The sequence below is a fragment of the Apaloderma vittatum genome, unplaced genomic scaffold, assembly GCF_000703405.1.
Source record: "Apaloderma vittatum isolate BGI_N311 unplaced genomic scaffold, ASM70340v1 scaffold571, whole genome shotgun sequence".
Lineage (NCBI taxonomy): Eukaryota > Metazoa > Chordata > Aves > Trogoniformes > Trogonidae > Apaloderma > Apaloderma vittatum.
The window spans coordinates 79,011-99,892 of record NW_009697174.1 but is presented as its reverse complement, the minus strand read 5'-3'; the positions used below and the strand labels follow the sequence as shown (position 1 = coordinate 99,892).

The window sequence follows — 20,882 nt, the reverse complement described above, 5'->3', positions numbered from 1 at the left end:
CTTTCCCTTTCCTTAGCCAGGAACAGCAGGATGTGGGTTTGCAACAACCACTAATACACCACCTATGTGACACTCTGACTGGTGCCTGAACTGGAAGGCAAACACGGAAAAGTGTTACTGACTTTGCCGCGCAAAGGAAAGAGCAGCACTGATTTTCACTGGAGGAGCTGGTCATACGCCGATTGTTGGGAAGCTGAGGCAGAGATATTAGGAGACACGCATTTGTGTAAAATGAGTCATCCCTTGCTCTGCCTTTTTGTTTGTGGATTAAAAGAAAGGAGCCTAAATAAAACAAAATGATTCAGAACAGAGTCTTACTCTGTGCAGACCCATGCAAGAAAACACGTGAGAAGGTAAAACTAGAGACGGAGCTATCTCCAGTGTAATAAAGGAAGATAGAGCCAATCCTTCCTATTGCTGCCACATTAACTACATAATGAGGTGGAAAAGAGCCAATTTCAGCCAGTAGTCCCTCCATAAACAGGGGGTTTCATCTAAAGAATGAAGCACAGTAAAGCAAATTGCTGATTTTTTTTTTAATGGGAAAAAAGCCCCACATGGGTAAATGCAAATTGTTTTCTTAGTAGAAGACAAGATGACTTCTTGCAGTCTCGCCTGTTTTTCTGGCAAACAGGACAGTCCAAAACAAGTGCAATTTCCAGGAGAGGAAGCTTAAATCTCTTGCAGTAAAACATTCCACTGCTGTTTTCAGCAGTTCTTTGAAACAACTGCTGTGGACGCCAAAAAAAGAGCCAGTGTGTTCCTGTGGGCTTAACGCATCTGCAAGTTAATTTTTCGAGAAAAGACTCACAGATCTCTTTTGCATTGGGCAGTAACTTGCAACTTTCTGATCTCCTCACCTGACACCCCTGTTGTCTACCAGGTAATCCCTCCTACTGCATCACAGCTGGTGGCCCTCAGCTCTCCTGAGATCATATCAGGAGAGGGTTACTTTTTTATTTGCATTTCCCATAACACACAGGCAGTCCCTGCTCTGCTCCATCTGTTTGAGAATAATTAGTTGCAAGGGATAAAATGAAAGCTCTAACACTAAAGTCTACCCTGAGCCAGTAAAAGTTTCTTCAGTGGAGAACCGAGTATTCTCACTGTTTCTGTGGTGACTAACACATCATACACTTACCCATCTGTCTCCTGTCGCCAAGAGAAGCTGAGGTCAGCTTTCTCAGTGGGAAATTATCTGGACTGCTTTGAGTACGCATTAATGTTTTCAGAAACCTTTCTTCTCGGTCCACTTCTCAATAATACTATTTATTTCAATGTTTAATCATTCCCTTCCTTTCCTGACAAATTACAGAAATCATTCCAAGTTTGACTCAGATCGTCTCATTAGCATGGGGCAAGCACATAGAAGACCTGCTATGGTTGGGCTGGATCCTTGGCAGAGAAGCCAAATCCAAGAGCAACATCAGCCGGGCTGGCAGGGGCCAGTACCAGGCTCTTACTTCTGTTCAAGAAAAGAAGCAAAGGAAGCTCAGGTGGTGCAAACCTTGGTGTAGGTCATTGCAGCAAGCAGATGGACTTGAGCATGTGATCTCCTCGCTTGAATGATTTGGGGTTTTATCTCTATCCTGTGGAGAGCAGTTAGGCGATATAACTGTCTCCTCAGAAGAAGAATAGTTGAAAAAGAACAGAACAACAAAAACCTGTGATGTATTTCTGAAGGTTGCCCAGCTTCAGAAGCCTGAGGCTAACGGTGGAGCTGACAGAATTGTATACAAGTAAATAAATTATCAGCTGAAAGCATATGTTTTCTTTTGAACCACAGAATGCTATGCAGAGTTAAGCTTTGCACAGTGATGCCTCACCTGCACGGTTAACTGCAGCAATTTATGGCGTGACTCTGACTTCACATTAAGACTCCGACTCTCCACGTGCTTAACTTTACACACCGGAGTTATTTCAGGGAAGTTAACGTGACCATTCAGATACAGAAGTAACTGCAAGTTGCTGCATCATCGGAGCTTCATAAAATTGACAGAATCTTCCCTGTTGCTATTGCAAACTCAATCTAGTTGAAAAAAAAGCAGGCCTGAAGCAATATAAAATATTTTATTTCTTCTACGTTTCTATCAAAATAGTAGTTTTCTTCTCTGGCTTGGAAGGTCCAAGAGAATGTTTCATTTTTCTGTCCCTAAACTCAGCAAATTATTAGTTTGCTGCCAATTAGCATAGTGGTTGTTCTATGTCTCCACTTGCACAAGGAGACTTACTAAAAAGCTTTTGAAACGGCAGAACCTCACCCTTTTGGCATCTGATTTCAAATAGCCACGCTCACGGAAGACCTTGCATACATTTACATAGATTTACTTAAATACACACCTCTATGTATGCAGACACACACACGTATAGGCAGCATTAGAAAGTCTAATCGTTTCTAAAGGTGAGTGCCCAGGTCTGAGACAGAGCCTGGGTGTGCAAAGTCATGGCCCTTCTCAGCGCGTTTGCTGAAAATGTGCTACAGATCTCGCGTCTCCCGTAGGTGTTCCTGCCCTTTACTCATCAGTTAGAGAGGAGGCAGCTGGCCTGGGTTCTCCTCAACAGCATCTGCTGAGTGTGGGGGCGTGCAGAGCCCAGTTGTCAGCTATCTGCACACCAGGCTGAGGTGAGAACATCGAGGCACCACACGCCGCCTCGCTCTCCCGAACTTCGCTTTCATTTCTGGCATTCGGTCCCCTCAGCTGCTGCAAAGCCAGGATGTTTCTTTGACACATCAGCAGTGTTGTGATTGGTTTGAGCTTAAAATAGGCCCTGGGAATTAGCGGTATGAAATCATGAAAACTGCAAGTCTCTGAAGTGGGAAACAAATGGATCTTTTTGAATCAACATCTTTAATTGCTTATGTTTCTGTTCTTTTCTCTTCTGGCGTTATTCCAAAGAAAATAGCGGATCGAGTTTGAAGTTATTTCCTTCTTCCTCATGTGCTGATGAGGTACGATGGGACCTGTACCTTGAAAGAGGCCGCCGCGCTGCAACTGAGTCCCAGCTTTGGGCAGTATATGCGTTTTGCAGCACCTCTCCTTCCAGGTAAGAATCTCTGCTATTGTCCTAATCAACGAAAAGAGTGAGTCGAGGAAGGCCAAATAAAAAGCAGGGAAGCAAAAGAAACGAACAGATGGAAAAGGGCTGATCTGATTTAATGCAGTGCCTGTATTAAAAACACCAACAAGCAATAAATACACTGGTCAAATGCTGAGCTCAGATATACAAAGTCAGTTGTATAACCTTCGTAACTCATGCTGTTTTTAAAAAAGTGTTTAGCTCAGACTGCTGAGCCCTATCTAACAAAATGGTTTTCATTTTATATAATTTTCTCAGGTTGTTCTGGAAGGTTGCAATAAGTTTATATATCAAGAAATGGGGACAGCTCCTCTGGGAATAAAACAGTAATAGTCCCATCATCTACTGAAACTTCAGCATGTGCACATACTCTCTTGCATCTCCACTCAACTAAAAAGCCTGGCTGTCTCCACAGTCTGCTGAAGCCTTGGATCCCAAGTTCCAGTCCAGAGAATATTTTTACAGCTGAGTTGCATAATATCCTGACAAATTGTTTATAATGGAAGCACTGACAGATCCTTAACTGTATGGTTACAAGTTCTTTTTTTTTCTTCTCATTTCTGTTAAAACACTGACATGAATGAGTTGTTTGGGGAAGAGGGTGATGCAACAGAATGGAATATAACTGTATTTTTCTGGGGGTTTTTTGGATAATTTTAATGCAAAAATTGAGATATAGAAAACTGAATCCAAAGAAACTGTCTAAGATTTTGGATTGTAATTTAGATTTATCTTTTTTTAAGCAAGAACCAGAGCTGTTATAACAGGAATAGTCTAAAGAAGAGAAAACAAGAAGGGAGCAGTCTATACAGAGCACAACTTGCTAGGGAATTAATCTAGCATTACAATATGTTTTCATAAAAACGACATTTCAAACCATAACAGCAGCTGTTAATAGGGTTCATTTATCGCATAAATGATGTCATCCACTGGGTTTTACAAAACATCTTTCCAAGTAGCAACATCTTCCTCTCCCCCTCAGTCAGTGCATGAAAGCCCAGGGAAGCCAGCTTTTGTCAGCAGACTTCAAAGGACTTGGAGGACAGATCCGCTATGAGCACAGCGTGACCTCCGCAGAAGGACAACTGAGACCTGGAGGAGGTCCAGCACGGTGGCCAAGGAGTCAGGGCTGTCTGAGCTCTTGCCACCTCGCACCTTCCTTCCACAGTTCCTCACGCCTCCCTTGACTCCCATCAAGCTAGAAAATCCACCTCCGCAAATCTGCCCTTCTCTCTTCACAGCCCCTCTCTGCCGTCACTTTGGCTCTCTCTGTCTGGCACTCAACTCCCACATCCATCCTCTCCCTTGGGGCAGCCAAAGCAGCCCTTGCTTGGCTGCCACCGCCGGGACCTCACTGCTCTCTGCAAACCTCCACACCACGAAAAGCCCGTCAGCGTCATGACAACACCACTGATACAAACACAACCCCTCAACCTCACAGAAGTCATAGATGAGTGGAAATTTCCCTGGTTTTGGCTCTGCGACAAAGACTTGCCAAAAAGCACGGGGCAATCTGAGACACTTCCGTGGCTTGCCTGACAACAGGGTTTGATGGCCACAGAGCTGCCAGGTACGACATGCCAGCCCCTGCCTCCTGCTGCTCAACAGCCTCACTTGCATTCATGAGTTTGCCCCACATCTTAGCCGACTTCAGGTTCTTCTCTTGTTCTCCTTGATTTTAAGGGGAACATCCCCAGCTGCATACGAGCACACGTGAAAACGCGTGAGTGTGTGGGTACACACAGCACCAGCTCTCACCTTTCCTGGTGCACACGTGGTCCCGTCCAGCGGAGGCCCTTTCTTTGTTTTGCAGAAGTAGGGGTTCTCAGGGTGGCTACACCACAGCTGCTTGCAGGGATCAAATGTACGGAACTGAAACGCAAGAAAAGTCAGAGTGCACGATGCTTTGAGAGAGCTCCCACTGGAAACTGCAACAGAAGTTGCAGCGTGGTGGGGTTTGTCCTTTCCTAGCTGTAAAATTCCAGGTGTTAGCACTGATTCCTGAGAAGTCTGTGAATTGAGCATATCTGAGCTTTCATGTCAAACCGTCAGTGACTCTGAAGGGAGATCCCACCTGCATTTGACAGAATAAAGTTGGGCAAAAATAGTTTTACACTAGTGACCAAAGGCAGATGGGGCAAGGGGGAAACCAGTTGCCCTAGACAGTAAGAAGCCTTTTCTTACAGCTTCTCCAAATGGTGCTGCATTATTTGTCAAACAAAAAAAAAATTCCTTGAGTATTCATGGGAGAAGGAAATGAGCTGCTCAGCTTGTAGCTCAGCTCCTGCAATCACCTTCTCAGGATGATGAACATTTGAGCTCAGGACCCTGACCCAATTAGTAAATTGGCATTTTACCTACAATGCAAAACCTTTAGTAGGAGAAGATTAAAAACCACCAACCACACAATATACTAAAACACTTTGTCTAGGCATGCTTTTGCCTGAATATAAATATAAAGCATCTCCCAGGCTCTGGAGAACAGCTGTAAGAAAAGACCCTCTTTGGCTGGGACACTCTTCCAAGGCAGCATCCGTGGGAATTGTGTCAAGACACAACACTGATGCTTTAAAGGTTTTCATCCATTATCTAGAGACACCACTCGGCACATGTATTCCTGCAGATGGGAGTGAAAGCGGCAATGTTATGTCTTAGCAGCTGCCACACAAGCTGAAAACATCTCTTTCCATTTAATATTTTGTCCTACTTGAAGAGTTGGAGGTCGGAAGCACAGCCCTGCTGCAGAAGACTCTGCTTTCTGAGGCCAATCCACTGAGAATTGCACTAATCTTGCCTTGCTTTAAATTTAGACTTTGACTCTTGTTTGCCTGGCAGAAGAGAGCCAACCATATCATCAAGAGCCCCTGCAAGTTGCCCTACTCGCTGTCACGCTTATTTTCTCATGGTAGGCATCAAAATGCATCACGCATTCCAGAAAATTGGATCATAAAAGCATATTGCCCCATGTTAGAACTAGAAGATGTGCCACCAGACCCATCTCCTTCACATCTGGGTGGCAGTTTTGTAGCAAAATAAGTAGCTGCTGGCAACAGGAGGCTCAATAAGGCAGCAAGTTTGTTTGCTTAAAGTCTATAGCTATTTATGAAAATATAGAATAATTATTTCTGTAACTCCAGTTTAAAAAAAAAAACCACCAGATACTTATAAGAACGTATTTGTTACCATTTAGTTGTTATTCCTTGCTTACAGCTGAACACAACATCTTTCCTTGTGGGCTTCACTACACTGGCCCTATTAAGGACATTTCAGAGACACTTAGAACACTCCTGGATGAGAAACAGCACAAGCCAAACTTAAGTACTCACAGCTGTGCACATCATGTAGCCCAACCCAAAGTCAAAGCGGCACTGCTCATTCATGGAGTAGTGAATTCCTGGCAGCTGTGGAAGGGAAGGCCAGTCATGTTCGAAGGGATCATCACGCAGACAATCATAGGAACTGCAAGAGGCAAAAAATTACAGTAACAGATGGGGCTGCGAGACTTGCACAGTGTTTGTGGTTTCATTGCCTTTTTGTTCCAAACAAAACAGAGCCTACAAAGATTTCTCAGATGTTGGTTCTGAAGAGCAGCTAATATTGCAATTATTCTCGCATTAACTTTATCATGTTGTATCCACCTTTAGTGGATTCTATATATATTTTTCCTGAAGCTCTTCCATTGTAATTTCCATTTAGCTTGCAGGTAAATTCCTATCAGTCTCCAAGCTCCTCATGTGAAAGGAATTAAAGGAAGAATCCACATGAGACCGAGGAGAAAAGAAAGTTTAATTAATTTTCCATTTGTGGAATTCTTGCTGCCTGCAACTGTCTTTCAAGTGGAGTTTCAGAAGCAAAAGCCAGGGTAGCCATTCAAGATTACCACTAAGCTTGCAGTTTTCCTGTGTCCTTGCTGAGAAGCAGTGACTCACTTACAAACTTTCCTTTCCTAAACACTGAAGCTTGTTCCCTCTCTTCTGTTTCTCCCAATAGCTCTCAGCTCCATCCATAGTTTGTAGAAAGTTTCCGTTCTGTGTGATGAATATGGGAATTTCTCCTCTCCTCCTAAATAGTGAGGATAGCCTGTGTTGTACTAGAATCACATCTAAGCCACGCGGAGGACAGAAGACTGGTGCTAATACCACGGAAAGGTTATCACGGTATAATCCTTAGTTAATTCACAAGACCAATGTGGTCAACGGTATCTCTGAAATACCTCACGAGTTATTTGACAGACATGAAGAGATGATACACAAGTCTATTCTGGCAATCATGTGGTTTACCCTGAAGATACCGATAGCTTAGAGCAGAATACTGAGGTTAGATTTACTTCAAAGCAAACCATTGTTCTGCTTTGTTATAAGATATTTAAGAATAGCTGTATTCAAAAGAATGTCGAGCAGCACTCTAGGCCAGATGATTTTTATTTAATGGCTAAAGGTCTAAAGGATCTTGCTAACGGAAACAATCACACTTCCCTCACAATATTTTCATTGCTTATTGTGATACCTAAGATATCCAAGAAAATAAAAATATTGACAAAAAGACTGACTCATGTTTACTTCTCACACTTTGCTGCATTGCTTCCTTCCCATTTTCAGTATTTGCTAGGTGTTCTAGTAGTCTCCCCATATTTTTCCATACAACTTGCACATAATACCAAGTGAGGGTTTTTTCGCTAAGGAGCAGAAATACGGTCATAAATATTGGAGTCTGTCAGGGAACTCCAGTGCAGGTCCAGTGTTCAAAGTGTGAGGATCAAGGGAAGGCAAGGGACATGGATGAAGCTGTTTAAACAGCCTTTGCATTTAGGATGCTTAAAGGAAAAGTAACAATTGAAGAAACAATCCTAGAATCACATTCTTCCTTTAGATAACTGCTGAAGTCAAGAAAAACTCTGAGTGCTCAAAGGGCAGAATTTCCTCTGTAGGCAGCATCATTTCACTACTTACAAGTATTATAAGCAATAAATGGCCCTTGAAGGCAAATGTGCTATCTGTAAGATAGACACCACACTGCTGGTAGCAAAGACACTCCTCCAGCTAGCAGCTACATTAGGGAGGGAGGAAACTTAGCAGTGAGGTTCATAACTGCATCTTCTCAGAACCCCTGAGAGGACACCACATATACTGTCAGTGTCCAGCAAATGAACTGATGTAAATGAAATGAGACCACTTGCAAAGGGGCTGAAGCCAAACTAATTGAGAACTTCCATTATTATCTGCAACTGATGGGAAAGCATCTCATTCCCAATAAGATGGGGGGAGTCTTCGTTTTGTTCAACCCCACCCGAGTAACTAACAAAGGGATAAAGCACAAATGCTGGATGCAGAATTGTTCTTACGTGCTTCTTAATCAAAGGCTACTCACTGGAGATATCGATTCAGCTCTTGCTGGCTGCAGCGAGACCAGTGGAAGCGATGAAACGCGGCCTGCACGAGGGGGGCCATGATGCTCCCCAGACGGACTTCGTCCCCACATCTGTTCCCTTGGCCGTCGTGCTCCATGCCTAAACTGCCCCGCACAAGAGAGAGCCAGCACAGTTACATCACAGGAGAACTCTGAGTGCCCAAGTGCTTCCACGTCCCAAATGTCACCAGGGGTTGATTGGAACAAGGTTCTTCAGTCCCATCACCCTTGTCCACATGAGCAAAGTCATGAGAACTGAGACAGGGTGAGACTGAAGCTAAAGTCTGTGGTAGCTCCCACCTAGAAGCATTGACCCTTGAGAGCACTTTCATGTGATTAGCTTAATCCACTTCCAAAATAGACTAAAAATGCTGCCTTTGGCCTTCTGTGCACATCCACATTTGTGAATTACCACAGCCAAATGAATCCATTTCTTCATTAAGGGTTTGGTCCACCCTCCAGAAGTATTAAGAGAAATGTACTCATACTCCAGTATGGAGCTACTCAGGAATTATCTAACTTCTAAAAACACACACCTTTGCTTAAGTTGAAGTAATTTGCAATTGTAGATAAGTCCTCTGAATGGGAAAAAACCACAACAACCCACACTGAAAGCTAGTTCAAACTATTGCCCAGTAGCACTCCCACATTGTTTAAACGTGAAATATCCCAGAAAGACTTGGGTGCTTTCTAGGAAATTACCCCAAGTTCTGATATTTTAAAATATTCTTCTTTTGGCTTTATTATGAATATACTTTCTCCTTTTCTTTGTTGGGATCTTATATCACGTCTTTTTATGAGCACTGTTTGACTAACGTGGGTGATATCTATCCTTAATTTAAACCAAATTAACAGATTGGAGCTGAATGCGATTTGAGGGATGACAAAAATTCTCATCTGGTATCTCTTTTAAAGCCCACTGTGTATTCTTTTTAATCCTAATTCAAAAACTCTGGAATGAAATACCATCTGGGTATCAATTCTATGTCTCTGTCTAATTAACATACTTTTACAGCGATTTCAATAAACTTTGGCAATTTTTTGTTTAAAGCACTTAATAATTCTGATACAACAGAGAGAAATGGGCCTACAGGTTTCTTAGGGAAAACAGAATAGATTGAAACTGTTCAGAAGAAGCCTTCTGGGAACTGTTGTTTTACTGAAGAGAAAACGGGAAACCAGTGGGTGTTCTCTGCAAACAGGGAAACCAAGATACTCTGGGAGAAACCAAAGCTCTGACAACTGCTGCCCAGTTACTGGCTCTAATCACATCAATAAGTAAAACGATTGCAATTTTTCTATGAAATATATAGAACAGTTGAAACCTCGGTGCTTGGTACCTCGTTTCTACACAGTATTGTATCCTTTACCAGCAGTAACAAATACAGATGATGTGCTTATTTAATATGGATTGTTTTCAAGAATGATGTATTCCACTGATTCAACGAATTCATATTTCATCATTATAAGTACTTTACATTTCCACCAGGAGACTATAATACCTCATTCAATCTACTCTCACAGCACCCCTGGAAGATAATTTGGTATTAGTTCCCTTTTCCACTTGAAAATACTAAAACATAAAGCTTACTTAAAATCATAAAGAAAGCTTTGAGAGAGCTGAGACCTGAAGCCAGAGCTAACCTTGAATACCATTTCTTAACATAAACTGCACCTTTCCAATGTCATCGGTAGTCATCAGTACTGAGGGTTATTTTAAAGCAGACCAAAGGATGCCCACAGTTCTACTCACACATGTCCAGTTTCGTGAGCCACCACAAATGCAGATGAAAAACCATCCTCATGGTTGAGAGTGCAGCTTCGAACAGGGTGACACATTCCAGTGACTGGCGCATAGCCTGTGAGAAATACCAAGCATTCCAGAAAATTAACAAGTATGGAAAGGCAATGTGGTGAGAAGCTCTAGGACAAACATTGGTCTGTGGTGACACAGGTGAAGAGGTCCTCTTAAGAGATTTCTGTCCCCAAACATTTCATAATATGCTCCCTGATCTATGAAACAGGTGAAACCAGCCTGTGAAACACGTTAAAATTATACTCCTGGCTCACCAAGAAAACTGTTGTCACCTCTAGGACCACTCTGAAATTGCCTTCTCAAGCGCATGAGGCAACAGTGGAAAAGGATGGGACATGCTGCTGCGCTACAGCTCACGAGGAGCTCGGTGCAGTCCCAGCCCTCAGGGAACGCCAGGGCAGAGCCCCAGCTCTGTGCTGCCAGCAGATCCGGGCAGCCCAAAAGGAATGGGAAAGCTCTGAGATTTATCCCTCCAGTGAACAAACCTGATCTCACAGGAGGCAGAGCCCTGCAGGAAAGGAAAAAGTGGACAGCACTTGGCCCTGCTGCTCCAGACCTCTCTGTAACAATATTTTTTTGCAATCCTGCTGCAACATAGCAACATCTTCGGAGACTTTTTAAACACAAAATCTATTCTTTAATCTTTGGGCATTTTTAGGACTGTTTACATAGGGATCCCATTTTCTTGGCTTCAGCAAGAGCAAAGAAATGATCCAATAAATAACCCCACCACTAATAATAAATGAAGCAGTTAGAACTGAAACCAGCCCTGTGCAGAGCTCTCAGGGAAAGAAAACATTGACCAACACTAAGCAAAAGATACACAATAAAACTTCGTGTGACTAGCCTTGCTGAGCAGGAAACAAAGGCAAACCAAAACCTCATACATGTCTACCTTGCATGCCAGATGGACCAAAGTCCTGCCTTGTGAGGAAGATCGCGTGGTCATGATATTCTGCGTGCCCAGTGTCAGGTTTCTGTTGCAAGTAGGCCCAGCGACACACGTTCTCCAGACTTTGCGAAGGGTTCCCAATCTCTATCAGGCTCATAGACTGCACATGCGCAGGGAAAAAAGACGACAATAGTTATTAAAAGCTTGGGCAGTTTTTTTCCCAACGTGTTCAGGCACTTGACTAAACATCCCATTTCCATTAAAAGTCTGTTCTTAATTAAGAGACAATTATGCTTCAGAAACAAATTTTACTGGACCAAGAAAGTAAGAAAATAGCTAAACTTCATGGGTAGATTAATCATAGAAGAGAATCATATAACCGTTTAAGTTGGAAAAGACTAGTCTAAGACGTAACAGAACAAAAACAAGACACAATAGAAGAAAACTAAAAAGATGGGTATTTTAATGACAAAACTGATGTCATATTGTGCACTGTGTGTTATTATTTCTATGCCACCCTGGCACCATCTTGTACCATCGTTTCCAGCCTGGATATAGAGTTTCTAATGGAGCCCGTGTGGCTGTTCGAACTGCATCGGCTCTTGGCCAGCGGGGACCAGCCCAGTCAGGGGAAGGGTAATTCCGAGAGGCCAAGGGAAAGGAATTGCAACAACAGCAGAGAGCCAGCACCCAGCCCCAGTTCACCAGCTGCTCCTGTCATGAAACCAAGCTGTTAGGGCTGTTTTGTGAGACCTTTGAACACTCCTGGATGCTCTGTAAGTATAAAAACTAAGTGCATTTTTTTCAGCTGCACTTGAATCATTACTTTCAGAAATGGATTTTCCCAATGACTGTCTTTTAAAGGGCATTTTCTTTATCCCGTTCCATGTCTGAAGACCATCCCGAAGGGGACTTCCCACTGTGGAACACCATTCTCCCTACAACCCACGCATTACATTGGGGTGCTGACACAGCTTAACAGACTCAAATGAGGTACCACCTGTTAGGTGTGGTGCAAACAACAATTCTCTTGAACAAGAAAGAGAAAGGTATTTTAAAATCCAACTCCTACATCTGCCTTTTTTCAAAAAAGTACTTTCTGAAGAATTCCCAACTAATTCCACTTAATACTGTGCATTGCTAAGGCTTAAGAAAGCTTATTGTATGTGGGATGCTATAAACTGTATGACTAATTGACCCATCCCAGACCTTCCAGGATTTGTATCACATATGTGAACCCTGGCTTCTCATTTGCAAAAATTATATTACCATGACAACACTGTAACCATAACACAAACCACTACAGTTTAGATGCTATACTGTACTGTAAGCATTTGTTATTCCAAAATACTTAATGCAGAGCAAAACTCAGCCGGGGCCAAAAATAAGAGAGAAGTAATATAGTCTGTCTTTAAATACAGATGTATTCGATGTGTCCTCTAATTGAGTGCATGATGGAGTACACAGAGGATTGACTACATGAAAAAGAAAATCCTCAAAGGGCTGTGCAAGAACAACTGGAACTGATAAAAGAAAAGTCTGCCAAACTGAGGTCTGATTTTGGCAAAACTGGGATATTACAATTCTGCAAATGTTCAGAAAAACAAATTATTAAACTAAATAGAGGCAGAGTTTGGATTCTAATACCACTGTGGAATGAAAAAGTTTTAATATAATCCCATGCTGGATCATACTGCTTCCAGCCATAATTCCCTTGGAAATACAACAAATAACAATATTTAAATGGTGGGACAGTTGTGCCTTTATTGCATCTTCATATATTCATAAGAACGTACTTAAACAAACTTCAGATTACTATTACAGGGTAAAATCCTGTCTCTTCAAGCAAAATCCTATTTGGTTAAAGAAGGTTGGATGACTGTTGAGGTTTCTAATAACATCCATCAGTGGTAAAACAAAAACAAACAGGCAAACAAGCAAAAACCTTATCTACATCATCTCCACCTTGTTCTCCTTTCTCCAAAGCTTCACAAAAGAAATCAATCCCTTCAAGGAGCTCAGTGAGATATCTTACTGCGAGACTCAAAAAGGAAAGAATGCTGTAAAATGAACTGAGAAAACTCAAGTCACGCATATCATTTGCTAATCATACTTTGTCTCACAATGACCTCCTTCTGTTCATTCTCCCAAATGGAAATCATCACACCTTCTAAGCTGCATTGATCAGAAAACAAACAAAAAATACAAACTATCAACATGTGCTTTGTTTAATATTTGCCTAAATAAATAAGAATTATTTATTTAAATGTTTGCAAAAAAAATCTCTGCATGATCAGCGGACAAGGATAGAATACAAAAATCCAAAACCTTCCAAATAACCCCTGTTTTATAGCTTTCCTCTGTCATATGTCACCTCTTTGCTGCCCACTAAACTGAAACCTTGCCAGTGGACTCCAGCACAAAAGCCCAAGGTCAGTCTCTGGATCAACTAACACAGCAACTTGCAGCACTTTCCTGATGAACGCTGAGTCTCCCAGAGACCAGATGAGACTGCTGCAGCAGCTCCTGTGGTTTGGGCACCGTGCTGGCATCTGGCAGGAGTCAAGGGGTGGTGAGATACGGAAAGAGGTTGCCCAGAGAAGTTGTGGACATCCCCTCGCTGGAAGTATTCAAGGCCAGGCTGGACGGTGCCTTGAGCAACCTGGTCTGGTGGGAGGTGTCCCTGCCCCTGACAAGGGGGTTAGAACTAGATGGTCTTTAAGGTCCCTCTCAGCCCAAACTATTCTGTGATTCTACAACTGTTCTCACTTTTGTTCACTAGGTCTGCTCTCAGCAGAACCACTGGTTCAGTTCAAGAGCATCTCAACACTTATTTATCCAAACAGTGATTTTAGAGTTTGTCTTCAAGCAAATGAAAGGAGGACCAACCGGTTAATGTGGAGCACTGTGGGGATTTTTTGCATCCAACACAGCAGGGAAAATGAGAAGGACTTCCAAGAGTAAGTAGAAAAACTTAGTCTATGTGCTGCATGCTCAAAGTCCCCTGAGCACTCAAGTCATCTGGCCACTAATCCCTGTCTTTCTTTACTGTAATGTAGCAGCCTACCAAGAAATCCACTTGATTCCTAGCAAATTTTCACCCCATATCCCACTTCCTGCAGTTTATCAAGGACTTCCAAATCAGAAAGGCTCCAACAGTACTAACAGCGAATACTGCACAGCCGGGGAAGCACCAATCCGGGGTCCGAGTCAACCTCACTGTGTTGTACAATTGCACTGGTTCAGACCAAAGAACCTCCAAATGACCTCGAAGGATCCAGAGGTCTTTGGATAAGAGATTTCCTGAGCCAGATGTGTCTTTACATTGCATTTTTATTCACTTTTCCAGCTGCCTTGCCTTTACAGATAAATGCTGCTGTCCTGCAAGAAAGGAGCTTGAGAAATCATGGGACCAGGCACAGCTTGTTACTAGACAGGGCAGATGTAATATGGTTTGGAAGGATGTTGTCCAAAATTTTGCTCTTGTAGAGATACCAGATAACACCTGATAATATTTTCTGTTGGAAGTCAATGGGGAGCTTTCATCAGTCTCAGAAAACCCCAGTTCCTTATTAAATGGATAAAGCAAAAGGAAAAAAGAGGAAAAGAGATGAACTGTGAACAGTAACAAGGGCTGTAAGTAAAGGTAAAATGCCTCTTTGTCAGACTGCAGAGAGAAATTTGGGGGTTAGCAGGCTGCATGTGGAGAAGAGGGGTAGGTGTTACTGTTGGCCAGCAAAGGGCCCAAACTGCCAGGAACACGCAGGTCCTGCAGCTGGCTCGGAACTCAGACCTGGCTGGGAAGGATCTCTTTCCAAACAGGACAGCAGGCCTGTGGAGAGCATTACTCAGCTGATCAGCAGGAAAACTGCCAATGGAAAGAGAAACTTTCCTTTTCACGCAAGAAAAGCAAAAAGTCTGTGGGCATTTTAGAGAACTGCTGATGGAAACAGATGGAGATGTTGGCCAAGATGTGGAAAAGTATCACCTAGGAGAACATTCCCCATGGGAGGAGACACCACAGAGGGCTGTGAGGACAGTCTGCCCTAGAGAACCAGCTGAGATCCTTGTTCTGGGAAACTCAATTTCTAATTACTTCCATTTTTCTCCATTTTTGATTCTGCCTTCATTTCTGCTTCCTTCCTTCTTAGATGGAAGCAGCAGAAAAAACAAAACAAAACCAGAAGAAAACTGAGTTGCAAATACCATTGCTATAAAGAGGCAAAGCAGGGCAGCAGATCCAGAGGCCTTCGAGCCTTCTTTGCTACCTGTCTTGTTTTTTGGGTCATGTTCAGTTCTCTCTTACAAAGACACTGAAGAACAAGTCATTTATGAAGATGACTGGAAGGTCCTTCAAATACTTGTGGAGATTGTTTGGAAAGTAAGAAATATGTAGGGGTTTTTTTTTTTTAACAACTTCAAATACAAAGTTATCTTAGAAGAAAACAGCACATTTAGTCGAGATTCTACCCAAACTTTTCAAGATTGTTCATGTTGCCAGTAAGTATGAAAGACACACCAGTAGAGTGGCAACTTTCTTTAACCAGCTGTTTTATTTATCTGCTATTTGACATAAGTGGGTACAACCTTGCAATGGTGTTGATGAGCGGCTATTTGATGATAAAAGCGTAAGAAATTGAGGCTGGTCAGAAGCTTGCTGGAAAAAGACCTTTCCTAACTCCTCCATTAGATGGTGCTCCAAGAGTAGCAACGAAGAAGGCTTTGCTGCTCTTCAGGAGCTCCAGAAGGAGCAGAAATATGCTTAACCTGATAGACTTAAAACGATGGTAGCAAAAGTTGGACCACAGCAGAGCACACATTCGAGAAACAATTTAACACAGGACTTTCCTTTCCTGAACATGTACAGTCTCTGCAAAACACACTGTTTACACTGTTTCTACTTGGCGCTTCTATTGCTCATTGTATACTGGATTAGATCTTCTATATTCTTCTCTCATCCCAAATAAGCCAAACAAAAAGTAAATAAATACAATTATTGAGTGTCCATGGTAGCCAAACTAACAAAAATAGCTCATTCAGCAAGCTGTCATTTTGCATTCAAAGGATTTGTAAAGCTTTCTGATGGCAGCAGTTTGTAAACATTTTTCAATCCCTAATTCTGTATAAATGTAAGTAGATCAGGAATACAAAGTACTGTTTATGCGATAAGCCAGCTCTACGTTCTTCAAGGTCCCAATGAAACACACTGGGAAATTATAAGCTACGAGTCTAATATATAAATAAGGCAATTGAACAATTTACCCAGATGAAAACGAGAGGCGTAACATCTCCTTTCATCTTTATCCTCATCCTAAACATATGAAAACAGTGGGAAAAGATCAAGAGCAGTCAAAATGCTATATAGTATATAGGTTCTGGCCTTGCAACTCAGACTGTGCAGAATTGGCTACTGGAGATGGCCAAAGGCTGGGGTCAACAACTCCATCTTCAGACACATTTGTATAATACACTGCAAGATCAGAGCTTGTTTCCTGATGACTCTTTCAGGTCTTCTGCATCTACCAGTGTCAGTGGGAAACTAAGACACCCAACTCGCATGCAAGGAGAAGCTGGAGAAGAGGAGGCTTGGTCAATGTATATAAACACCTATTGGGAGGGAAGCAAAGTCAGCTGAGCCAGTCTTCTCAGTGGTATCCAGAGAAAGGGTAAGAGGTGATAGTTGCAAACTAAAATATAAGGAATTCCATTTAAACTCAAGGAAAAAAACTCTAAGAGGGTTACTGTGGTTTTATTGTAACATAGGGAAAGGTTGCCCAGAGAGGTTGTAGAGTCTCTGTCTTTGAAGATATTCCAAACTCATCTGGACAATGTTCTGAGCAACCTGTTCTAGGTGACCTTGCTTTCCGCAGGGGGGGTCAGACTGCATGATGCTCAGAGGTGCCCGTCACGCACAGCTATTCTGTGACCCTTATGTACAGCTAACAAACTTCTTGCATTGCCAAGCACAATTGCTCTCAGCCAGAAGTCTTTGTGTCCTCCCAGGACAAGCAGAGACAAGGAGAGCACTCAGCCCTTTCCCTTCAACTAGAGGCAACAACAAAATGGTAAGGATGAACAGCAGATTTAAAGGATAACCTTGGTTTGTCCTTCCATCTCAGCAGCATCACCTGCACCATCCTCTGGGAAACAGAGAGAAGAACCTGGATCAGACTGAACCACTGCCTTCCACCCTGGCTGAACCAAGAACATCTTCCCTGCTTGCATCAAGCTTAGACATGAAAAGGTCAGATGGCAGGGATGAAGAGAGCACCATTTTCTGAAAAGATCGAAGGTAAAATCTTGTCCCAAATGAAGGCAGCAGGAGCCCTACTAACATTTCAGACTGTAGAAGAGTCCGCGAAGACCCTCCTGCCGAGTTGTGAGGTTCAGACTGGACCCCCTTGCTTTTTGAACTTCCTCACAGAGAGGAGCCTAGGTGTGGCTGGATCCAATCTTAGCCCCTGACTGTGAAGAAGAGTTCAGACCCTCGGTTCTGCCACAGGCTCGGTTTATTTCAGCTTGAGTCAAACAAAGAAATCCCTGGGCAATTATACCCTTACAATCCAAGTTCACCTCCCCTCACATGATGGTTCAGTCCAATAGAAACATGTGGGTCTGGGGTCTTCTTGCTCATCATTCAATCCTTTATCTCTCCATGTGGTCATTCTTTATCTCGAGGATGCAGTTTCTCTTGTTCTTGTCTTTCTCAATTAGCATTGGTTTCAGGGCCTTTCTTCAGCCTAAGTTAATCAGTACTTACGTAAAAGTCCACAGTCGGGGCCTAAGGCTTCAATAAATCTGGCTACTCATGCTAACAATGTCACTCATAAAACAAAACAAATTGCGAGTCATAATACTTTTAAGCAATCCCACAATTAATTCTAAAATTCTACAAGTAAGCTATTTTAATCTCCAACACAGACACACACAATTGAAAAATCCTTTTCGGTTGAACAGTCCTGCCCTGAGAGATTGTAGGCATCCACCCCATGCTACTTTCCTTCCTGAACTGCCATCTTAAAGCCATTTGGATTTTCTTTCCTCCCGTAAGGGGTCTTGGTGTCAGGTTCTTCTTTCAACTTGGCCAAGCTAACACGTGGCCAGAGTACAACCACTCGTCCTGGAGCCAGCGCTGGTTTATAGCTAACACACACACACACACACACACACTCTCTCTGTACTGGTTGCCACCCTAGATGCGTACAAAGCAGACACAGCATCCCTCAGCCTATGCCACCCTCCTCCAGTCTGAGTACAGGTGACATGCGCTGTGCATGTTGCTCCAAAGGATGGTTCAGGGGTGTCCTGCGCTGCCACGTTCACATTTCTCAAGAAATAACCCTTAAAAAACCTCAGGTGGCTGCATTTATTGAAGCCTTTGCAGCTCCCGAAAAAGTCTTTCCAACTTTCATTTATTAATAATTTATTAATTACACTCACACCAGCTAACGCGTGTGCTTTCTCTGCCGCTGTGCCAGGGCGGCTCATCCACACACAAAGTCACCGTTGTTGATGGACAGAGCGTGGAGCTGGAGCCAGGAATTTCTGAGGTCTTATCCCCAGCGTGCCAGTGGCCTTCCGTGTGGCCTTGGAAAATAACACTTAACATCTTTGGTTTTTTAGCTGTAAAATGGGAATAATAATCTTTATTCATCCACCTCAAAGAGGTGATGAGAGGATTTTATGCAGTGCTCAGGATTTAAATGTTTCCAAACAAATTTTACAATAACCAGTCAGGGTTTTTAAATTCATTCTCAGCTGATCTCTTGCCACCTGCTCTGTGATAGTGGTTGCTTTGCATGCTCCCCTGAGTATTCTAGAGCTAGCTGAATGACAGAGCTGTTACAACCAAAATAGGTCTAATTGGAATAATTTGCCCAAACATTGGATTATATTAATCTCAAATGTATCCAAAGTTTGGAACCAGCCTTCCTACTACTTAAGCAAAAAGACAGCTCTTTTTTTTTTCCAATTTGAAGAAAACTGCACTACTCATACGCTGTTTACTTATTTGCAGTATCACATCACTTAAAAAAAGGCAATGACTTTGAGAGTCAATGTAAAGAAAATACAGAGAAATGCACAGTATATTCCATATCTGCCACTGTCGATATTTAATAGTCTTTGCAGGACACATTTTTCTGTCTTATTGATGGAACTGACAGATAAGCAGGCAATAGTCAGGCATGGGGGCCAGTTAGCTCAGTGGTTTGAGTGCGGTGCTGACAACATTGGTTGCGGGTTCGATTCCCGCTCGGTCTCCATGTGTTGCCTGGTCTAGTCGAGAGGTGGTGTCCCTGCCCATGACAGGGAGGCTGGGCTAGATGATCTCTAAGGTCCCTTCCAGCCTAGGCCATTCTATGATTCTATGGTCAAAGCCTTCACATCAGTCCCTCTGGTTTGTCAGATTGCGTTGATCATTTGTTTGAAGTACTAAAAGAAAAGTGGGGAGTCAGGCAAGTGGCTGGTAGCTTCAGGATGCCTGCTCCAGGCACGGCACAGCCACACACTGTCCTCCCCCAAACATGCACCCAGTCAGCACCCACACCTGGTGCTCCTTGGCAGGTCTCAGCCCGCCATGCCCTCAGTTTAAGTCTAGAGGAGATAACACACAAAGTGCTAATTCAGTGAAACTGTGCCAGATCTTATGAATTTGCCCCTGAAGTAATTTCAACATGTGATCACCATGGAACACCTTCCCTTTTCTCATCTTCGCATGGTAATTAATGCAATTATGGAAATTACTTAAACTTTTGAATGTACAATTGCCCATGTTTGAAAACATTAAAAAATAAGTACATTTCAAGGAGTGGAGTACCTTCAAGCAAGAAACATTTAAAAGTGAGTTGCTATGCAACTCAAGTATTGTCCATATTATTCTTATCAACAGATGACATATTGTACTGAATAATATAAGGCTCTTTGAAAAAACAGCCCACAGAACAGTAGAAGGCTGTTCAGGGGTGGAGAATTGGCAATAGCTCAGAGTGCTGTCATAAACCTGACACTGATGGTACATGCTCCATCAATTACAGAAGCCTAATGTAATTATTATGATTATTTAAATGGCACCCTTGATAATATATATAAATTGCCTACAATGAAGCGAATGAATCTGAAGATATCAGCTCCATGCTTTCAAAAGAAATGCTTACTCAAACAAAGCTGGGATAATATTTTCATACTGTGAAGCCAAACAGGCTGCTTCATTCATGTACTGCCTTAACTTGTACATGTGCCCTTCCCTTTACTATGTACTTCGAATACATATTCCTAAAAATTGTTAGTGCTGGTGTGTGGGATAGTAAAATACTGGAGGCTTTGTTCTAATTCCTGCGAACAGGTTCAGCAACTAAGAACTTTTCTCTCTGCTTTTTCACTGCTAAATGATCTCAACCCTCCAAAGAGAAACCTCCTCACCTTCTACTCTCTGGTACTAGTCCTCTGATCAAGAGCTTTAAAAACATGAGCACAAAAAACTTTATACTTATACACACCATCAGGTGGAGGAGCTCTGACATGATACCTTTTACATTCATTTTCTTTTCTTCAGGTAATTAAGAACCAGATATAGAAACGCAAGAAAAATTATCCTCATGGTTATTTAGGGCAAGCTCGTGACGCTAGAGTTATTCTGTTTTACGCCCTGCTGAAAGCAGCAGGATAACCCAGGAACCAAAACACCCTCCA

The 20,882-nt window shown here is 42.6% G+C and overlaps 1 protein-coding gene across 1 annotated transcript in view; it reads right to left on the bottom strand.

Moving 5' to 3' along the window:
• The window catches only part of ADAMTS2 (ADAM metallopeptidase with thrombospondin type 1 motif, 2), a gene marked incomplete at its 5' end in the record, with an annotated part of 109,685 nt that overhangs the window by 21,599 nt on the left and 67,204 nt on the right, over nucleotides 1-20,882 (bottom strand). The window contains 5 exons of the mRNA XM_009877351.1: nucleotides 4,837-4,950; nucleotides 6,405-6,537; nucleotides 8,446-8,589; nucleotides 10,238-10,343; nucleotides 11,196-11,352. Coding sequence (XP_009875653.1) covers nucleotides 4,837-4,950; nucleotides 6,405-6,537; nucleotides 8,446-8,589; nucleotides 10,238-10,343; nucleotides 11,196-11,352 — 654 coding nt within the window. The remainder of the gene's footprint in view (nucleotides 1-4,836; nucleotides 4,951-6,404; nucleotides 6,538-8,445; nucleotides 8,590-10,237; nucleotides 10,344-11,195; nucleotides 11,353-20,882) is intronic.